Below are 21,267 nucleotides of genomic sequence, written 5' to 3' on the forward strand. Positions count from 1 at the left end.
ATTTCCAGGAGAAGCCATTCTGTTAAAAGACCTTGGGCTGATTCAAAACACTCGTAGGAGTATCTGTGTATGTGTGTGCATGTAGTGCTATGATGAATAGAAGGATAAAACAGGGCTATATGTTAACACTCCAGCAGTTTCAGTTCCAATTACGTGGAGTCAGAAGGGCCAGGGAGACATTATTTCAAATGGGGAAAACAAAATCAGCTAAGGAGGTTCACAGGTCTTTATGAGGTTAGTTATGATGATGGATGGAAAGGTGCTAGAGGGAACATAATAATAACCATATATCTCCCTTAGTGGGGTGTATAACTATATGAGATAGGACGCATTGGCTCTTATTGTAATAACTCATAACGAGTGCTAACTTGAGTCATCATGTTACAGTGGTTGCATTATTGGCAAAAAGTTTTCAGATATGGTGTTACTTAACATAAAAAAATATTATATATATATCTTGTTTATGTCAAATGCCATTTTAACCATTTAGTTTAGTATTTTTATGGATAATTAACTATGTTTTCAGTCACGGTGTGTTAAACATGATCATAAAGACAAACACAGCTGCATCCCCCGCATCTATCATGCAATAACAGTTGCTTTATGCCCCTGTTCTGACTTCCGTACAATCAGCTGAGTCACATAGTGAAGCCTGATTATCCAGGCACATTGAATAATAGTCAACAATAGCTGTCTAACATTGTAGGAAGGACATGGTGGATGCTGCTTCTGATTGTATGAGGCAGAAGAATATATAACCATATAACCATGGTCCAAGGAGAAAATTTTAACAGAATGGCCCAAAGATCAGATAAATTGGAAGCAGCAGTGCTGAAAAATCACAGCAAACCCACTTTACTGTGGGCGAGGTCAACATGAGGTTACATAATGCAATCTTTTCTTCTTTCTTTTTCGTTGTTGTTTGTGCTTCAATGTCACTAGAAGTACATGTTTGTTCAATTTCCATTGTCCATGCCCTTTAAAATCTTATATACATGGTTATCTAAGCCAGTAACATGTTTTAGATGGATTTTTAAATTAATTGATAAAACAGAAAAATACATTGGGTTGTGCTAAAGATTCATAACATGACTGATAGCAATGTCAACCCAATTAAAACTGAACTGCATTATCATAAACATCATAACATAATTTACAGTCAACATTAGCCAGTAACTGTCTCAGATTGGATATGCTGTCATGTAGGATTGGAAAAATGCAACCTCATGAGCTCAGGCATTGGCCGATGCTGATTATTTCAAGACGCCATTAATTGGCCCAATTAATAGGCTGACAGATTAATCATCTGTCTCTACATAAATGATGCTTTAAAAAACGCAAGTTGTCACATGGACATAAACAACAATAGTTAAAAGTCGTGTAACGCCAACTAGACAGTGTAGATTTGATTCAATCCAGGCATCTAAATAAAGTCCATTCACAAGTGTGAAAATCAGACTTTTTAAAACATTCTATGACCTTGCAATGAAAAGAAAACTAATTTAACATATTTGAGACTTTTCAAGGAACTGTGGGAACACTGTGCATTTTGATACTTTCTACTTCTTTTAAAGGTTCAGTTGATCTATATTCCTTCGAAGCACTGGCGCATTTACCTCCTTATTGTAGGGAACTTAACACTGCATTTATGTTAAAGCTATTATACAAATAGGGGTGCCATTGGCCTAGCATTTAAGGCGCATGCCCCAAACACACAGCCTATCGACCCAATTTCTGATTCCCAAATGTCCTGTCTCTTTTCTATTGTCCTAACCAATAAAAGCAAAAAATGCCCCAAAATAAAGGTGCGATACAATTGTTGGCCTAGCGTTTAAGGTGCGTGCCCCAAATAAAGAGCCTATAGACCCACTCTCTGCTCCTCACATTTCCTGTCTCTCTTCAGCTGTCATATAAGGGCAAAAATGCCCAAACATATCATTTGAAACAAAAGGTGCTACACAATTAGGGATGCAGTTGGTGTAGCATGTGAGGTGTGTGCCCCAAATATAGAGCCTATAGACCCACTCTCTGCTCCTCACGTCCTGTCTCTCTTCTATTGTCAGATCCAACAAAGGCAAAAATGCCCAAAAATATAAGTAAAAAAAAAAGGTGTGATACAAACAAATTTCTGCCTTTGTATTCTTTTGCTATCTATTATTATAATCAATACATTGATCAGGACTCTTATTTTCATTATTTTCCATACGCAGTGACAATGAGCATGTGATCTGTGCACATGTCACATGAATGCTTTTTTCTGTTTTGCCTGCTTTTACATTTTTCCTTTCCAAAAACACTTTTCAAAGTGATTGTTTTCTCCTTTCGAAAGGTTATAAAACTTCTTCAACACTCTTTATTGTTGTAGCCAGCAATGCATAATGGTCAGAGGACATAATGCACACAGTATTGCTGCTGCCCCTTTCTTCCCCTATGCAATTTACCCTTTAACCAGTTTTCACCCTGCTGCAGAAAGTTCAATAAATGTGTCTGGATGAAAGAGTTCATTTCAGGTAGTTTGCCTTCAGAAACAGCACCCTTGCGTGTGAATGCGTGTGTATCATTGTTGAGTGCTATTTTGCGGGAGCAGGCAAGAGGACGCTGATGGAAATAGAAAGCTCTTTTGAAGAACACCTTTAATTTGTGCTGCTGGATGGATGAGGTTGCCCTGAGGAGATACAACATACTTGAGGGCAATTACTCATCAAACAATATTTTCTGCTGGAAAGTAGAGATGAAAAGAGGAATAAATGCAGGGAGACAAGGAGACATAGGGAGACAGAGGTAGTAATAATATGAGAATGGCGAGTGTACTGGAGTCTGTATGAGTGAATAGCTCCACGATTGAAAATGACCATAGCTGATCTGACCATTTATAAACCAGTAGTGGGTGATAATGCATATTTGTTTTCATGTGTTCCAAATCCACCAACGCATACGTGTCAACTTTATCTCTGGCATCTTTATGCATACTGACCGAGTTTAGAGTCTGCAGCTCTTAATACATTATGCATCAGCCCTCAACATGCCCTTGACCGGGGTGACATAAATTTCACATACATTACAGATGTAATCCATTCTAATGAGCTTAGACTTTATCTAGCTTGGCACGGAATACACAGGAGGGTTACGCCACTCAGAAGAAGATAAATATCATCAAACTGCACACTCTGCTCAAGTTGTGTTGGTATAGTTTAAATGTCAGCGCAAATAGAGAAAAATTTTACGAGTTGTTTGTGTAGATACGACGATTGAAGATGTGATTATTTACTGTACCTAGAAGACGCAACGAGCTCCGAGAGGCCTCTACTTAACAATGTTGTTTACTAGCTGGGTGCACTAAGCTTTCACTCCAGCTATAGAGGGCTTTTACATTTACTCCACAACTGAGGGAAAAGGAGAAAACATACTCCAATGAAAAGCTCAGCTTCACCACTTCACCCAAGAGTTTCTTTTCGCACCAAGCACAAAGATCCTCGAGAAATCAAAACAAAACAAAACAACCCTCTGACTAAAAACATGGAATATTTTAACAGAAAATGCACACTCCTACATTTAAACATGAGGATATATGTTATTACCCTTGTTGTTATGTCGTCTAGAGCCAGGGACTTTTCTATATTTCAAATGGACAAAGAGATCCTAGCTAAGTGTTGTAGATGCTTAACATAAAAAAAAAACAGCTGACTAATTTCAGGCTTTGTAGTCATGTAGTGAAATTAATTGTGTGTATATAAACTTTCATAAGAAGTGTTGTTTGTATATATGTATATTTGTAGCCATCTTGCTACATATTCCCACTGCCTTCGAACCAGACCAGTGGCTTTGCCCATATCTTACATTAAACCTAATAGAAACAGTTGATTCATAAAGGAGGAAAAGAGTGGCAGGAATCCTCTGCTTCTCTTATGATAAGCCTCAACATGCCAATCATTTGTGACTGCCAGTGATTCACTGTTTTTTGGGAATACCCATCCCCTCTCTTTATACCTTGATTTACTAGTACTAGAAGTGCAGAAAAGCGGACATTACTTGGATGGTTGTCAGTACTGCTCACAATAATTTAATTAAAAAATCACAAAAAGAGCCTTTTGACTCTAGAACATTCCTTTAGTTTACCTTGGTTACATGTGTTGAATGCGGGGAAATTGCTTCCATCAGACCTTTATTTTTTCTTCCCAGAACAAAAACACAAACAATTATCAAGGTAACCTTAGAGTTATCTTCACTTTTTTGATTCTTAGTATCACAGTCCTTGCTATTATCAACTCACAAAAGGCTCTAATTTGCAGTTTTTCTTGTAATAAAAAAACATTCTCAACCTTTGCTTCAGAAATTGTTTGAAATGTGTCTTTCTCACCGAGGTGAAAAATCTAAAGTGGACTCAATTTTATAAAATTACTTTTTAATTAAAACTATAATATAGTCTGATTTAAACCCTCTACTGTTTCAATCTGAAGTAAATCACTCTCTATTAATGTAGCTGTCTCATTCATACCTATGGCGTACAAGATTGTAATGATATATGGAGGCTTTATGACCTATATAATGCATCATCTCATTTCACCACAAGGCCTTAAATAGAAGCAGCAGGTGCTGGGTTAATCAGTCAAACAGTACAGCAGTTATGAAGCTGTGACTCTCAGCACCTCACTATAATTTCTCTTTTGTTTAATATAAAAAGAAGGGGGTCATACCATTTATGAAAATGTACATCAAATAACCTTATTTCTTATCACTATATCTAACAGCAAGCAAGTCAAACCGCAGAGAAAGTTACAGCCTACCTCGGACAAGATTTAAAAACATAATTTAAGTCTTGGGTTCAACCTATAACAGACAATTTGGACGCTGTAGAAATGTAGAAAACTAAAATTACCCACTGCAACAGCAGGTAATGAGTCAGTCAGCATCAGAACTACAAGTCTGTCAAACTAATACTTTATATTTCTACGTATGTAGGCCCACAGTGCTGGTTAAATGTTGTGCCACTACTGTGAGAGTAACTGTGGATGTTTCCAATGAGGTGCTTTAAAAAAGGTACAGTCTGGCAAATGTACCATGTCTCATCTGCTGTTTTGCAAGCCGAACTAACTGGTATACTGCTGGTTCCAGGAGTCATTCGCCACTAGCCGAGTGAAGATGAGCTGAAGCGCTACTGGATGGAAACTTGTATACCACTCAACAAAGATCCATGGAGCGAGAAGACACGGCGTTCTCCATAACAATGCATTTGCCATCTCTTTGTACCTGCAACGTCTGTGCTGGGAAGTTTCTTTCAGCTGTTGAACTCACTATAAAGTAAAATGTTTCAGTCAGTCAGTCAAGTAGTGTGCATGCTGTTCAAAGCTGATGGACAACAACACAACACTGTTTAACAGCCAAGAAATGGCAACCTTGGCCTTACTGTTATTATTTTGTGTGTTTTTGATTGCTAGCCTAGCTTTCCTGTTTCTGATTCTTATATATGTTATAGTATTTTAAAGCTACTGAAAGGAGTTTTTTAGCTGGTTATGAAACAGACTGAAATTAATATCAGTGACTCACTATGAGTTAAACAAGCAAAATAGACAGTTAGCAACAGGACTGACTACTTCTATGTAGTTTTTATTAATGTATAAACCTCTGGCGAGGGGGGTAGGTGCCAGTTGTGTGGATTAACTGCATGCTGCTGGAACAGCCTTAGCATTAGATTTTCAACAGCATGATTTCAGATGAGACATACAGTTGACAATTTAAATGAAGCCGGCGATAAGCGGTACGGCTTTGTCAACAAGGGGCGCCAAATTCAACACAACTGGAGAGTTCCTCACAGAAGCTTTAAATGTTATTTGTTGACTTTTTACTTATTTGCTGTCCTGCTTTGTGGGACAATGTACCATGTTCACTTTGCACATGACAAAGTCCCATACATCTAAGCTGCAATTCAAATAGATGTCAATACTGGGGTGCTGGTTTGGCCTAGTGGTTGAGTCAATCACCCCATGTACAGAAGCTATTATCCCCAAGGCAGGCGACTGGATTCCAGCCCACAGTCCCTTGCCACTACCTCTCCCAGTTTCCTAATCTATCCATTGTCCGATTGTCTCAAATTAAGCCCAAAAATAAGCTAAAACGATTTCTGTTATTCATGAGTTGTGCTCAGTTTGGACTGTTTTCAGAGTGTTTTCTTACCTTAAGACTCATCGACTAGCCGGAATTAAAATTTCTGTTCAGCCGGCTGGGAAATTAGTCCCTAGGAACATCCCTAATTATTATTAGGTTGTGATTAAGCCTTCATATTTTTCTGATTATCTTGTAATTTTCAGACTGAGTTCAACAAACACTGACTGCATATTTTGTCTCAAAATTAAAAGCATTAGTGACAGACCTATCAAGCACGGCATTGCACTCTGTGTGGCAGGGTTGAAAGTGACAAGCAGGTAAGATTTAATATGGTATAAACAAGTTAAACTCTAATATTTTAACTGCCAAATAAAAAAATGGGGGTTGCAGTGTGTATTCAGCAAATTGACTCCAGTGTGCATGGGTGGTGTGTGTGTGTGTGTGTGTGTGTGTGTGTGTGTGTGTGTGTGTGTGTGTGTGTGTGTGTGTGTGTGTGTGTGTGTGTACTGACCTGTATCCTGATCACAGATCTGCTCGCAGGGCTCGGTGGCCCTCTGCCCGCAGTAGTCCTGAACCCATTGTGTGGACGAGTTGGTCTGATAGTAGAGGGTTAGCTTGGCTGGGTTTAGCCAATTGGAAACATCCAGGAAGCTGCCCATGCTCACCACAAAACTGCTTCCTGAAACAGAAGACACAGGGAAAAAAAAAATGACCTCGGTTTAGAGCCAAGCCCAAAACAATAAAAGGAACTTAATTGATTGTTATTGTTTTAAAAAAGCTCCTTCAGTGGCTCTATTTTAAAGCCAATTGGAAAGTAGCTAATTCTTTTGTTTTCACTGTAATTTCAATTCCCCTCCTGACCACGCTGAATTTAAATGAGAAAATTAAGACCTATAATGTGTGTATTGATGAGATTTCCTTGGTAATTGCAGTAGAGGGGCTCAAAGAGTTTCACAAGTCAATCAGTAAACGCTCTGCCCATTGACGCCGACTTACCTTCCTTTCTTATTGCTCCCAGGCCGATCGTTAGACTCTGATCACTGAACAAGATTATCCCTAATTGATGCCAATGACTTTTACTTCCAAAGGGAGCAGAGAGGAGATTGTGCTTCTGCTCTCTTGTGAGCACAAAGAATCTTACACAGCTTTATTGTGAGTTTAGTGCAGGATGCGGAAGGTAAATTTGGGCTAAGTGTTTTCAGTAAGTAATTGTTTCTGTGTCAAAGTGAGTTTAAATAAACTTCAGTTACCAGGTGAGGGCAGAAAGATAGCAGTCATGAGGTTAAGAATGATTGAAAAAATTGATCTACTGTTTGATTTAAAGTGTGTGACAGTGGTTTTGTGCAAGAGAAAACTAGGTCTGAAAAGTTAAAGGGGAAATATCCTGTAATAAAATAAACTACTAAGGAATAAACACTCCAACAAGGTTAGTTGCTCATCAAATGGACACTAAATATTATCAATATCCCAAACAAGAAGTCACCAGCTGCCTCTTTATTTATTAAAAAATAAAATGTATCGCTGGGATAATTAAAACCATGTGGTTTTTGGAATAGCAATCATAAATTTGAGACTGACTCGGTCTTGCAGGGCTGTCAACCATCATTTCTGTCTTTGCTGTGTTGAGAAGCAGGAAGTTTGATGTCAACCAGCCTCTAACAGCAGCCAGACAGGCACTAAGCTTTGATGTGATCGATTTCTTCCCTACAACAATTGGCATGCATAACTGTAAGTCATCTGCATAGCAGTGAAAATCGATCCCATAAGAGCGCAAAATCTGACCATAGTAGATATTGTTGTGTTTGAGGCTATTACGCTAATGGAGGGTTAGGTCTTAAAGTTACTTTGAGGAGTTTTTTATTTCTACCAAGTCCAGTTACTTTTGCAGATTAAGCTTGAATTACCCTGACCTGGATGACTGAGAGCCCTCACAGACATTTAAAGGCAGCAAACTACCTAAGCATTTGACAGGAAGCAGCCAGTAAGCAAGGTCACTCCTTACACCATAACACCGGTAGTTTATCTGCATTATCAGGGATGTCAGCCTCGATCTGGTTGCAGGATGAGGAGTCTTACTTGTGTACCAGCATAATCTTTTCAAATAAAATCACAAATGGTGGTCAATTAGCCAAGTTGGCAAACGAGCTAATAACCCTGATGTTGAAAGTAAAACCCATCTACAATACATTCATGCAACTGGCTAGGTGTGTTCTGATGTTAGCTAATAGGCTGTCAAATATTATTTTTAACTTAAACAAGGCCTGACCTCCCTCCAGATTTTTCACTATCCATTGACTTAAGACGAGAAAATAACATCTGAGCTTTCCAACCACATCATGACGTCACCATGGGTCAATAGTTCATTTTGTCCAAAAGATAAAGAAAGGAAAATTAAATCCACTACAGCAAGGCTTCTTTGTGCTTTCAATAACTACATGTTTACTTGCTAATACTGCAAATGTTAATTTGGTTAAAAGCAAAGTTTGTTTCTGCTTTTGAAAAAGAGGTGAATGCCAAAAATGTGAATTACACACATCATTTTGAAAAAGGGCTCCTTGAGGCATCTCCAGGGTCAGGCTGACCAAAAGGTGAGCATAACAAGGCCAAATCCTGCAGCACTGCAGTTTAGTGAGCACAAGTGGCAGCAGCCCTCATTTGCTGAGAGAGAGAAGAATAATGGCTCCAGCTCACACAGCGAGAGTGATTATGGGTTGGTTTCTTTCAGACCTGTGCAGAAACCCCCCTCCTGTGCAGTAAGAACGGGGCTGATTGCTGGCAATTTAACTGAGCATATCATGAAGTGAGTGCAGAAATGTGGGGAGAAATTATTTTGTTAGCTCAATCACTTTTCTTTTTTTCCCACACATTTTCACCTCGGCATCATAGTGACAGTTATAAATAAAGAAAATGTGCACATCAGGTGGTGGATTTGCTTTTAAACAAGTGTAGCAATTATCTCCTCAAAAAAATAAAAACACAAAAGAAAGAAAAGAAAAGCACTTTGCAACCACAAACACTTTTCTGCATATGTATTTGCTGCTACTTTTACCACCTCCCAAGAAAGGGATTATGTTTAATAGCAAGTTGTCTAGGGTTTTGGAATCTTGACAGGGTAAGTATGACCCCAACATGCAGCAAAGTGGTCCTGTCTCACCCTGAGGGGGTTCCAATCTGTGACACAGACCTGTAGTGCAGTTATAACACGACCATCTACTCAAGAAATCAATAACTTTGCAGCAAATATTGATTTGGAGATGATTTGATTTTAAAATGGTTACAGCATACTTCCTGCATTGAAAACAGTCTGTTACATTCATGGCAATACCAGCTATGAAGTCATCAAGGTCTGGACTTTGGTCATTTTTCAGAAAAAAATAGCAAAAAATGGTAACAATAAATGTTTGTTTGCATTCGATGGCTTTTACTTTGAAAAGACTCCTATCGGAATGCCACAACATCATGGCCCACCCTACACTGCTTTTGATTGGTTTGGGCTTAGTGAGTCAGGTTGATGCATGACTCATGAGGAATGATGATTGGTCAAGGCAGGTCATAAGGCGGGACGTTGATATTACTGCTTGCTGAAGAGGAAGCGGTTAACTGTATCTTGGTTGTGTATCGACACGCATCGACGGGAGCCTCAGACAATCGTTGATCCAGACCTCGAGTGCAAATAGGCCAATGTGATGTTCTGCTGAGGTCTGCCTGATGAGAGTGCCTGTAGAGCTGACATCCTTCCCCTGCCCCCTGTCTTTTCTCCAACCCTTTTCTCACTGTACACTTTCCCGTGACCACATCTAATCTCAGAAATAAAAACAATTTAAAAAAACAGGCCGATTTTTATTACTGTCTCTTAGGGATTTTTTTTTTTACATATAATATATGTAATAGAAATCCAGCAAATTTTGAAATTTCACTTATCACCTTTTAGACACGTGTCTAGAGAAGACCATCTGGTGAATAGCTGGGGTTGAATTTGAAGGCATTGTTTGGGCATGAATGTTGCTTACCCTGAGATGTCTTGACTACAATAGATTAAGAAGCTGTTCCATAGTCACTGTTAACTCTGTAGCTACAGTATCTAAAAGTGAGCTAACTTAGCGTGAAGTAAAACAAAGGAATGAATGGACAGCATGAAATCAGCACTGTCCTTATTTTTCAAGGACACCCCTCCTTATTCTTCCATATGCCATTGAAAAAAAAACACCACTGGATTCCTTACCACATTCCGTTTAATATGTACTTCATACGCCATCTTCAATTTTTTAGATTTCTCTTTCATATCCTCCAGGTTTTTGTCTTTAACCTCTCCAGCCATTACCCGCTGTTTCCGCCTCTTTTCTTGTTTCTTTCTATAAAAAAACTGATGTCAAATTAACCGAACTACTTTCTGTAGATTGATGTGGTTAAACTAAGTCCACTGGAGTCTGCTATTGGAGCTGTATCCAAAGCAACTGTTGGATTTTGAGTAATAAAAGACCCTTAATATGGGGTATTGACCAATCAGAATCAAGTACACTGGGCGCAGTTAGCCTAGCGGTCTAAACGTGTGCTCCATATACAGAGGCTATAGCCCTCATCGCAGGTTCGATTCCAGCCTTGACCATTTACTGCATGTCCTCCCCCACTCTCTTCTACCCACATTTCCTGTCTCTCTTCAGCTGTCCTATCAAATAGAGGCGAAAATGACCCCCAGAAAAGAAGAAACAAAAGAAAAAGAATCAAGTTCACAAGACAGCCATATTACAATGATGCCTGGTATTGTTTTTATGTAATATTTTGCTAATCACAACCACAAAACAATAACTATTTTTCCTTGTTTTGTAAAATTAATAGCATAGTTTATCATATTTGATTTTAATATTTGGGATACGATCTTCTCTTAATGTTAAGATGTGTCTGATAAAGAATCCATTGATTTTGTTTAATATTTGTTTTTATGAAACAATAGCTTCAAAATCAAAACACCCCATACATGCACATAAACCTCATTAATCTGTACAAGTTACATTTTCTTCACTATCAATTCAATTTAGAAAGGAGTTTGTGATAAAATTGACCACATAAGTTAGCTTTTTAACATCGATCATCTCTTTTCCCTCCTGTTACCAGCCTATATTTTCCTTATTGTGCTGTGTGTTGTTCCTATTGCCATGTCTTACCTGTCCACAAGTCACATGCCTGCCCCTCTGCCTCCTCTCACTCATTCCTCCTACAGCCCACACAGGGTAGTTCATACAGGGTCGGCTCATGTGTCATCTTGTTTTGTAGCCACACCAGAAAGTTATTGTCCTTTTCCCTTTCCTCTCTGTTCCTGTCCTGACCTAACTTATTTTTATACGTAGCTTGCAGTTTGCATTCCCTCTGTTTGTTTATCTGCAGGATTTGTTTGTTTGTTTGTTCTGACTACCTGCCAGGTGCTGACTGTACGCCTGCCAGACCAATGGCTTAAGCCGACTTTTTATCACATCTGCTCTGCCTCAGGTGTCTGCTTCTCTCAGCCCAATTACAGTGTACACACGTTTGCAGAGGAAAAACAGAACTTAAGGGACAACGGTCTGCTTTAAGCTCTTTCAGGGTGCATATGCTCTCAAATGCAGGTTCAGCCTTCACACCCCCTCTCCCAAAAAAGAAAGGAAATAAAATGTGTGGAATACAACTTTTAAGTTGTTTTTTTTTAATAGCTGTACCTACAGGCGGTTACTGTGTTGAGTTTCTCCTGCCAGTGTCAAAAAGTAAAGGTCAAAGAGTCATGATATTCTTGAATAATTATCTGGTGATCATGAAGAACCAGGGAATATTTTATAGAATGACCGTTGCTTTTTGATATTTAAAAGTTAAGGAGTATTTGGTCAGAAGTCACCTCAAGGGTCATCCCAGTCCTTTTCTTTCAGTGTAGAATTGTATTTATAATGTCAGTAGTCAGAAAGGAAAGTTCAGGAGATTGCCATAACCAGTCATTATTTTAAGGGGAATACATGGCCATTAATAAATTGCAGTAAACTAATCTATAACAAGGGAGGAATGAAGTACTTTCTATATTTAATTCTAAAATCCTTTTACTTTTATGCTTTTTTCTGTGCCGCCTATATCTGCAAGTTTTTTAAGATTGATTCACCAATTCCTCTAAACTGTGTGAACCAGTCATAGGCAACCTGTTCCAGCTTTATTAATGCCTTATGTTCATGTCGAGGTTCACATTTTATTCTATTTTATTGTTACTATAATTGACACAGCTAAAAACTGTTCAATTTGTTGAAAGGTTTCATTTCTAAAATGTTGTGAAAAAATAAAAAGATGAGTTCTGATGATATGCATAATGTCTCCTTCAACTGTCTGAATCAAGGCAACAAAATATGGTGACACTGCATCAGCGTCAGCAGCCAAAACTGTTTAGTTTGTAATTATATGTTGCAAGTGCAGGGATGTACTGTGGCATATATAAAAAAGGGGTAATTACACAGTTAATACTACAAAAACATAGAAGATGACTTAACAGATATGGAACTATCAGACAAGGGAATGTTAGAGCCCTCAGTGGATTATGCTTAACTGTAAAGTCTTATAATTTATAGTGACAAATGACTGAACAAACACCACAAGTGACCGTTAACAAATACTTAAAGAAAAAAAAAAGGTGGAGAGAGCCTGGTTGCCTGTCCATCTGCCAATTAAATAATAAGGGCCTGTGTCCACTAACAACATATTTTGCGCTGGCAGCACCTATTTTCTATTCAAACCAAATGCAGTTAAATTATTTTAGCGGGAAAAATACCCCCAGTGTCAGATGATTTCAATCCCTGCACTCTCAATGATCTCAGTTGAACATACTTCAACTTTTGGAACATCTCAATGATCGTCAATTCTTGATAACCGACCAATTAGAATCAAGAAGAGGTGAGACTTCTGACATCAGCTTTGTCAACAACACTGGGGAAGGTCCATACAGAGGAGAAACTAACCACACAAGTCTTTTTAGGTTACAATTTCCTGATGTAGAGCTGCTGCTAATTCTACAACACGATTTATACCAATTGTTTTTAAAAATGCCTTTAAATTAAAACTAAAATTGAGCTTTAACCGACTAAACAGTCACTTCTGAGAGAGGTGGAAGTTCTTGTGAGACAACTTTCATGACCCAGCAATAGTCTGCACTGTGAAAAGTGCTCTGAAATTGAGGTCGTGGGTGCTGCCAATGAAAAAAAAAACATTGTTAGTGGACACAGGCCTTTTGGAAACTATGTAGCAAAGAATTAACATTTTCTTTGACATGTATTTTCTTTTAGTTTCTAACAAACTGACATTCCAACTCTGACTTCAGTGAAATTGAGGCATTAGTATTCTTGAGTAAAATATGTGATTTCTGCCTTGAGGAGGAATTGGCAGGATATTTGCACATGGCTTATTGAACAAGTCTGAGCCACTAATAAAGTGAGTAATTTAGAATATTAAGAGAAAGGGACAATTCTAAGAGTCACAAATTCTCTGTTATCACTCACATACTGTATGCTGCAAATTACAAGAGGGTCTTGTATGAAGCCTAGTGTAGTTTTAATTTGATTGACATAACTATATATGGCCAGTTCTACTGTTTGGAAAGTAGTAATAATTTAATTTGTTGGGTAGTTATAGTAGAAGGAAAACAATGATACAAAGCGACACAATATAGAACATAATCATAAAGTACTTAATGGTTTTCATCAGATATATTGATGTTGTCCTTTCTGGTTTCTTTCCATGGTTGGAGAATACACTACACAAGTTCAAGTGTGTGCTCTTTGTGTACTATGGTGTACCCATTTGCACACAAATTGTGGTTGGATGTGTGGGCGGACTAGAAATGAGGTCCTGGCGGCAAGAGCACCTGATCGACTGATATGTGAATGCTGAGCTTTCAGAGATATGACAATCATTAGTTAAATTGCCTCTGCTCTTCACTCCCTCTTACTTCACTTTACTCTTTTCCCATTTCCTACAGTGGGCTCTCTTGCCTCCCTGTAAAGTTGATGCAGTGGAATGATGCCAATACACGGAACAAATTCACAACCACCTCATCACCAGAAAGGAATTTAGAACTAAAAAAGTGCTAACAATGGATCAGTTATTATCCCCATCTATTGTATTCTATAACATCTAATAAAGTGGAAACACTAAAAGCTGCCACTGCAAAAACAAAGCAACAATTATGTGTTGTGTTTGCTGCTCTTCATCAGTCTGATGGCCCAAAGTGTCTCCCACTTTTGCTGTGATTATTGTACATTTTTCCATCGGGAGCCTTCACTACTTGGGCTTTATTGTCTTCATTTTTTGACTCCAGCACATCACTTACTTTTAGTTGCATTAACGTGCATCTGTTGTACTTTATCAGTCATAGAGGGGGCTTTTATTCTGAAAGGTGTTGAAATTGAAAACCACAAATCACATTTGAGGGGGTGGGGATTTCACTGCGAGACATTTGTTGACATAAACAGGGGAAGCATGTGGAGCTATCATTGCTCCATTAGCTGTGTTGCCTCACAACAACAAAACATACAAATTGAATAATATTTTTCAGCCTTCTCCTCGAGTCATCCCTGTATTATGCAGCTCGATGGACAGGAATATCCAATTACGGCTTGAAAAAACAAACAAAAGAAATGACTGAGTGCTGCTATAATGACTGCATCCTGCACAAATCTATATATTTCTTTAACCAATACAAAACACAATGTTGCCTAGGTGTAAGAAAGGTAGGTATTAGATACAAGGTCTAAAATATAAGCCTATAAAAAGAAACATCACCTGGAATTTTCACACAGATTCAGTGGAAATAAGAGCACAATAACAAAAATAAACATGGTAATAAATAACCTGTAGTTAAATATTCTGCCGTGATTTAATGACTGTGTTGCACTTACCGTCTGCGACGAAGTGCTCGGGCACATGGAGGGTAACCTTGACAGTGAGAGGGCAGGAGTCCTGCGTGGCATAGACAATGGCAATGACACATGTGCTGATGGTGATCAACGTCAGGGTGACCTTATTTAGAGGGCTGTGTGGGTGGCCTGGAGGTAGAGAAAGAGAGAGAGAAAAAAAAGGTTTAGGTGAACAGTTTTGGAGCCTTTCCAAAATATGGACAGCATGACAGTTCCCCAAAAGCGAAGCCAAAAGATTAAGAGCTTCTGACTGTGAGCAGTGCAGGTAAGACAGCCCACCTCCTCCATGGTAAAAAAGGTCAATTAGAAATGATGTCAATGACATTTTTCTTGATGTAATTTTTTAACAAACATAAGCACAACAGTCATTAGACTCTCTGAACTGTGATAGTTCACTTTAAACCAACTCATTAAGCTTTATGCTACAAGTCATAATTGAAATGTGTCACAGTTGACTGAAGTGGCAGGACATCAAAACCCAGCCAATCCCGACTACACAGACTCGGGCAAATGCATATTACACCAGCTCCTATCGAAGTAGGGTATTTTGGCTTTACTACTAAACAGAGGGAGTGGGGTCCATCTTTTCATACTGCCATTGATATGCACAGACACATAACCCACACACAGACACAAAACTAAATCACTTCACTTTAGCCCTGTGCTTTTCCAAAGTTCAGCCTGTAAGCCCTCCTAAATCCTTGAAAAGGCAGATAATTGAACTCTTGATTTATGAGTCTAACCCAGGTTCAAGTTTGGCCTGAGTGAGTAAAATATGACTTAGAATACCCGAGCTCCTGCAGAACAGCCCAGATTCATTTGCCAGGGTGATATATGATCGTATTGCCACTGACAGGGTTATAGATTAGTTGTTTTGGTTGCCCTTTGGCTCTGTCGGGGGCTCCCATTTCCAAGCCAGAATATAGAGAATGAAATTAGCTGCTTAACCTCTGTCTACTGGTATTTATCACGGGGGAGAAGTGGACATGTTGACAGGAGGTTCACAAGGGCGTGATGTGGAAAATGTAAAGATAGTTCTTGTTTGGAAATACTGCTCCAACAGTTTAAAATGAATCGGTCCTGTTAAACCTAAAGAAAATGTAATCCTGTTTTTGTTCTTATCTGAAAAAACATCATACATCACGATGTCTGAGAGTCTGCAGGCTTCAGAAAATGTGTGATTGTTTCTTAAAAAAGAGCTGCACAGTGTTCAAGCTGCACTATTCAGAGCTATTGTAAAGTATAATAATAATGTAGACCTGTTCTTGTTTTGCTTTTATAACCGGGGGAGTCCAACAAAGTCAAGTCAGCTTGAAGGAAAATCCTGTGCTGGTTACTTGATGTACAATGTCATGATGTTTAGCTGGTTGGAGTTACATTACTAGATCAGTGGAAACCTCAGAAACAAAGTCACACATGGTGTAAGGGTAACATTTTTCAAATACATTGCAAAGAAGTGGAGAAAAGTACACACCTTTGATACATTTTTAGAGCAAGGCAACTACCTAGTTATTTAACAATGGGCTGTTCAAAGTCCCTGCTGATAATTTGAACATATTACATTTCAGTTGCATATTTCTTCTATCATTTCTCATTGGTTGGTTTAGTCATGTAACACAGTGAAGCCAAAGTCTAGCAATTCTAACTAGGAAAGACTTAAGATATCGTCTATTTTATTTTTACTTTATTTTATTTTATTTTATATTATTCTATTCTATTCTATTCTATTTGATTCTATTCTATTTTACCGTTGTCATTGCTATTATTATCGTTATTATATTTTTTAACTATGTTAGTATATTGTTGTATTCCCCTGTCCTGTGTTGTAAGCTGTTGTCACAAAAGAATTTCCCCCAACGGGGGACAAATAAAGTATATCTTATCTTATCTTATGTCTGAACAACATACTAGCATACTCCCTACTGCACACTCAGACAGTGTGTACTGCACTGCCTACTAAGTAAATGATAAGGTGAAATAGAATCCTGACAGTGTGAGCTAATTGAATGCATTTTAAGTACATATCAAACATATTACCTACAATTGTATGTTGCATGGTGCTAGCTGGCTAGCTCCGTTATTGTATAGTTTGAAGGGCCGCAATGCATTTTGGGTTATGACTGCTAAGCTCCAGTCTCATATTTAAAAATCTGTCCAATCTAGTAAATATCCAGGCTTTTGTTGCACATGTGGTTTGGTGATTCTGTTATGCTCAAGCACAATACTGAACTTATAAACAAGCTAATGCTGCTAATATATTTTTTAAAGTAGGCACAAAAGGCGCTGGTGTTTTTGTTTTAAGTACCTCGGTAGCTTTATTGCTGCATTTATACCAGTGCTGTAGAGATTAGGGTATTAACCTGATCACATTTATGTACAATTTTTCAAGATATCTGAAGGCTATGTACAGCTGTCAAAATATTATTTGAATGTGAAATTTGTACGCCACAAAATTGTAGCTGCCATCTACTACGCATTATTATATGTAGATGTGTATTTGATTTTACTCCAGCCTTCAACCTACTCTTGAAATCTATTGTATATCCTTACCCTTGTGAAGGATACATATTTGGGCTGGAATCTACATACATTAACTGTACTTTGATAGTCATGTTTATAATGGTTGGATTTTTCTTTATCCATGTTGCCTTTTGTTATAAAAGCAGATAGAGGTGTGGGTGGTGTTAAATGGAACTTTGAAAGGCTTTGTTAATGTTTTGCTCGTATGCAATGAGCATATTTTAAGAAATTAAAATACAGAGGTACCTCTTTAATCAGAGATGTAATGTAAAATAGAGGAAACTGGAAAAATAAAGGTGAGTAGCTTAGAACAGTAACCATTTTTATTCCCAGTGACAAAAGTCTGGTTGATCCCTTCAAAAGTTTGGAGGCTACACAACTCAGCTCAAGGTTAAAACCAAGTAGACAAAGCTAGGACAATGGAACAACCCAATCTGAGTCACATGTCACTATATCGAGAAAGGGACAGAAACAACAGCTATCTGCAGCGAAAGTGGCAGAGCGGCTAATCCCTTTGGGGCCCGGGTGGTGTCACTGGGCTTGTGAAGGGGTCCCTCAATTACAGTAAAAGCCCACTGAGTAGACAAAAGCATGTACACTCACGATTGCAAACACTCACTTGATGGCTGCAAACCAAACAGCTCCTTTGTGAGCACAAAGAAACACTTACGGCACTCATGTAGACAAAAAGATAAATGAGAGTAAAGCAAAACTGTCTACCTTCATTTCTCTCAGCCTATCTCTGAGAGAGAGCATCACCTTTTTACACGGGCTGTATCTTTTACACAGATCATGGCGATGGGTTTTATGTCTCTCTCAGTGGTGAGCTCATGTGCTTTTCCAATAAAATCTCACCAAGTGCTGACAGCCCAGACAAGGACCCTTTTACTGTTTTATTTGTGAACAATCAACCGTTTTCTGTGATGAACTCTATTTTTAAAATTACACAACAAACACACTCCTATTTTCTTTGAGAGTAATTCAGTATTGAATTGGTTGAAGCCCATAAAGCCTATTGGAGAGAGCCTCCTGTTTTTATAAACCTTAGCTTATGAGCCACATCATACAGTACCACAAAAGGCTGCATATTAATGTTGACAAACCTACTTCTTGTACAACCAACATTTTTTGGATTACTTTAAAAACCCTTTAAAGCGGCTCAGTACCTTCTTGAAAAATATTTATCCAATTATTTGTCCAGCTGTAAAGGTATTTTGGGTTTCTCAAGTGATGAAAAAATATGCATGAAAAACTGTTGTGCATGATCCTTGTTTGGTTATGGGTTTGATTTATATTTGGTTATTCAGACTTTCTCTTCTTTTCTTTTGCCAGTCACTACACTTGTATTGCTGCACTCCCTGCCTTTCTTCCCTGCTTTTATTTATTTCACCTATGTCTTGTCAGTCTCTCCTGTGTCTGTATTTAGTCTCTGGGTTCCTTTCCTTTTGCCAGTTTGTCTTTTTTCTAACGGTGGCTGCTGTTGTTTTTCACCGTTTGTTTTAGGCTTTGAAGTTGGACCTTTTATTGTCCCTTGGAAATTTGATCTTCCAAGACTCTGCAAAGACAGCCTTTCTTTAGTCTTTTTGGTAATTCAATTCAGCTTTGAGTCTGCACTTGGGTCCTCTCCCTTTGTGTTAAATCTTAATCTGACAAACAGATCAAACACCTTTTGAACTCAGAATAATGCTGTTATAATCATTATTTAAACACAAAACAGAAATGTCAATTAAGTTTGTGGAAAGTACTAATAGCTGGATATGACATGATATAATAAGATACACGATAACATATAAAACAATTCAGGGTACGATGCACAATACATGATAAAATACATTATGATACACGATGCGATACACCATACGTAACATGATACAATACATGGTACAATACACGGTTCGATACACAGTACGATCCAGGACACGATGCACATTATGATTTGATACAATTCTCCCAAAATGACACAATACGATACACAATGTGATAAAATACACAACACACAGTACTATATAGCATATACAATACGCAACAGCATATGATATTCAGGAGTCAAATATAACTCAAACAGTAACAAAACTTGTTGATATTTGAAAGCTGAAATCAATTCTCAAGCAATGTTTACCCTACCATTAATTTGGAGCAGCAGCTTGCCACCCCAATGCCACCCCACCAATCAGAAAGGAAAGCTGCATACGTGTCGTATGAATTTTGCCAAGCAGTGTCAGTTCTGCTTGCATGTTTGTTCCGAAGGTGGGTTCTATACATGCTTCAAACACACAGCAAAGGCTAGGTCTACATCACTGCATGCAAGTTAAAAAAGTTAAAGCTTTCATGCTGCCAGCAAGAATCTATGTAGAAACATTTTTGTAACGTGACACGTGACTTGATGAAAATGTTCTCACTCAAAAACACAGAATAACAATTATGATGGAGAATGAAATAAGTGCAGCCCTGAAGATCACAAATTTGATATTAAGAATACAATTTGAGCATAATTAGAACATTTTAAATAATCACTTATGCAATTTGAAGGCGATTGTACATGAATATGGGAAGCCCCAATATGATACACAATACAAAACGCGGTACGGTACGCAAAACGATACGCCATACGATACACAGTACAATACACGATAGGCAATACGATACACGATATGATAGAGAAACGATATGATCCCTCTACATTTATATTTTAAGAAATATTTGGCTCCTTGTTTACTAAAACCACAGATTGCTAGTAGCTGGATTGCTAGTTGCCTTTTCAACTTTTTGTCTCCCTCTGCAAATCTCCTGAAAACATGGCTTTGATTCAGACATTATTTGTATGCAACAACCACAAAACTCAACACACTGACCTCTATTTCATTCATCTTTACTAAGTTAAGAAGACATAACATGAGCAACTTTATGTTTATAACAACACGCTCCAACATATCATCCAACAATAATGTCAAACTGAGCAATAATGAATAAATTGAGTTTTAAGAAATGTTCTTGCGTCCAAATTCTCCTTGAATGTCACATTAAACATACCAGAGTCTAAACACAAAGGAGCAAGAAGGATGTGCATCTAGCTCCTGTTCTCCTGAACCAAACAGGAGAAGACATTTATGATCTGTTATAGTAATAATAAAAAGATTAATATGTGAGCCATGACTTTCCCTCCTCCTCTGAGAGGTTACTCTTTGATCGTGTGGTTGAGGCTCTGGAAATAACAGGAACACATTGATTTCCATTATTTTTCAATCACTGCATGAACACCCAAGTGGACAGCCTCATACTAATTCTGTGTTTCAATTTCTCCAGGTCACTCACACACTCTCACACGAATCCACACGCAGTCTTCAATATCACATTTCAGTGTGTGGCACAGGACGTTGAAATCTCACTTCCCATCAAAGTAATTTGACTCATCTTTGCTCTTCACTGAGCCTCCATTTACATCCGCTCATATATCTGCTTTGAGTGTCATTGAGCTGTGCCACGAAAATCACTTTAAACCCCATCGGGAATGTGCACGACTCCCTCCTACTTCTAGCAACGCTTACAATTCCAGAAATGTCTTGCCTCATTTCACTTAGCTATAGGTTGCTTCACCATCATTCTCCCTCATATTCAACCAGCGTATGGCAAGAACTCATTTGTTTTCAAAATGTTTTGTTGTATTTCATCCCTTTTTTTTTTTTACTTTATTGCCTTCACAGCAGTATGCAGCAGATAAGTGGACTGCCCT

The 21,267-nt window shown here is 38.2% G+C and overlaps 1 protein-coding gene across 1 annotated transcript in view; it reads right to left on the reverse strand.

Annotated features, from left to right (window-relative positions):
- LOC117830879 (astrotactin-2-like) overlaps positions 1-21,267 on the reverse strand; it is a 484,162-nt gene that overhangs the window by 174,586 nt on the left and 288,309 nt on the right. Inside the window, exons 7-8 of the mRNA XM_034709203.1 lie at positions 15,000-15,146; positions 6,614-6,781 (exon numbers count right to left, since the gene is read on the reverse strand). Coding sequence (XP_034565094.1) covers positions 6,614-6,781; positions 15,000-15,146 — 315 coding nt within the window. The remainder of the gene's footprint in view (positions 1-6,613; positions 6,782-14,999; positions 15,147-21,267) is intronic.

Source organism: Notolabrus celidotus, chromosome 19 (assembly GCF_009762535.1).
Source record: "Notolabrus celidotus isolate fNotCel1 chromosome 19, fNotCel1.pri, whole genome shotgun sequence".
In the NCBI taxonomy this organism is placed as follows: Eukaryota; Metazoa; Chordata; class Actinopteri; order Labriformes; family Labridae; genus Notolabrus; species Notolabrus celidotus.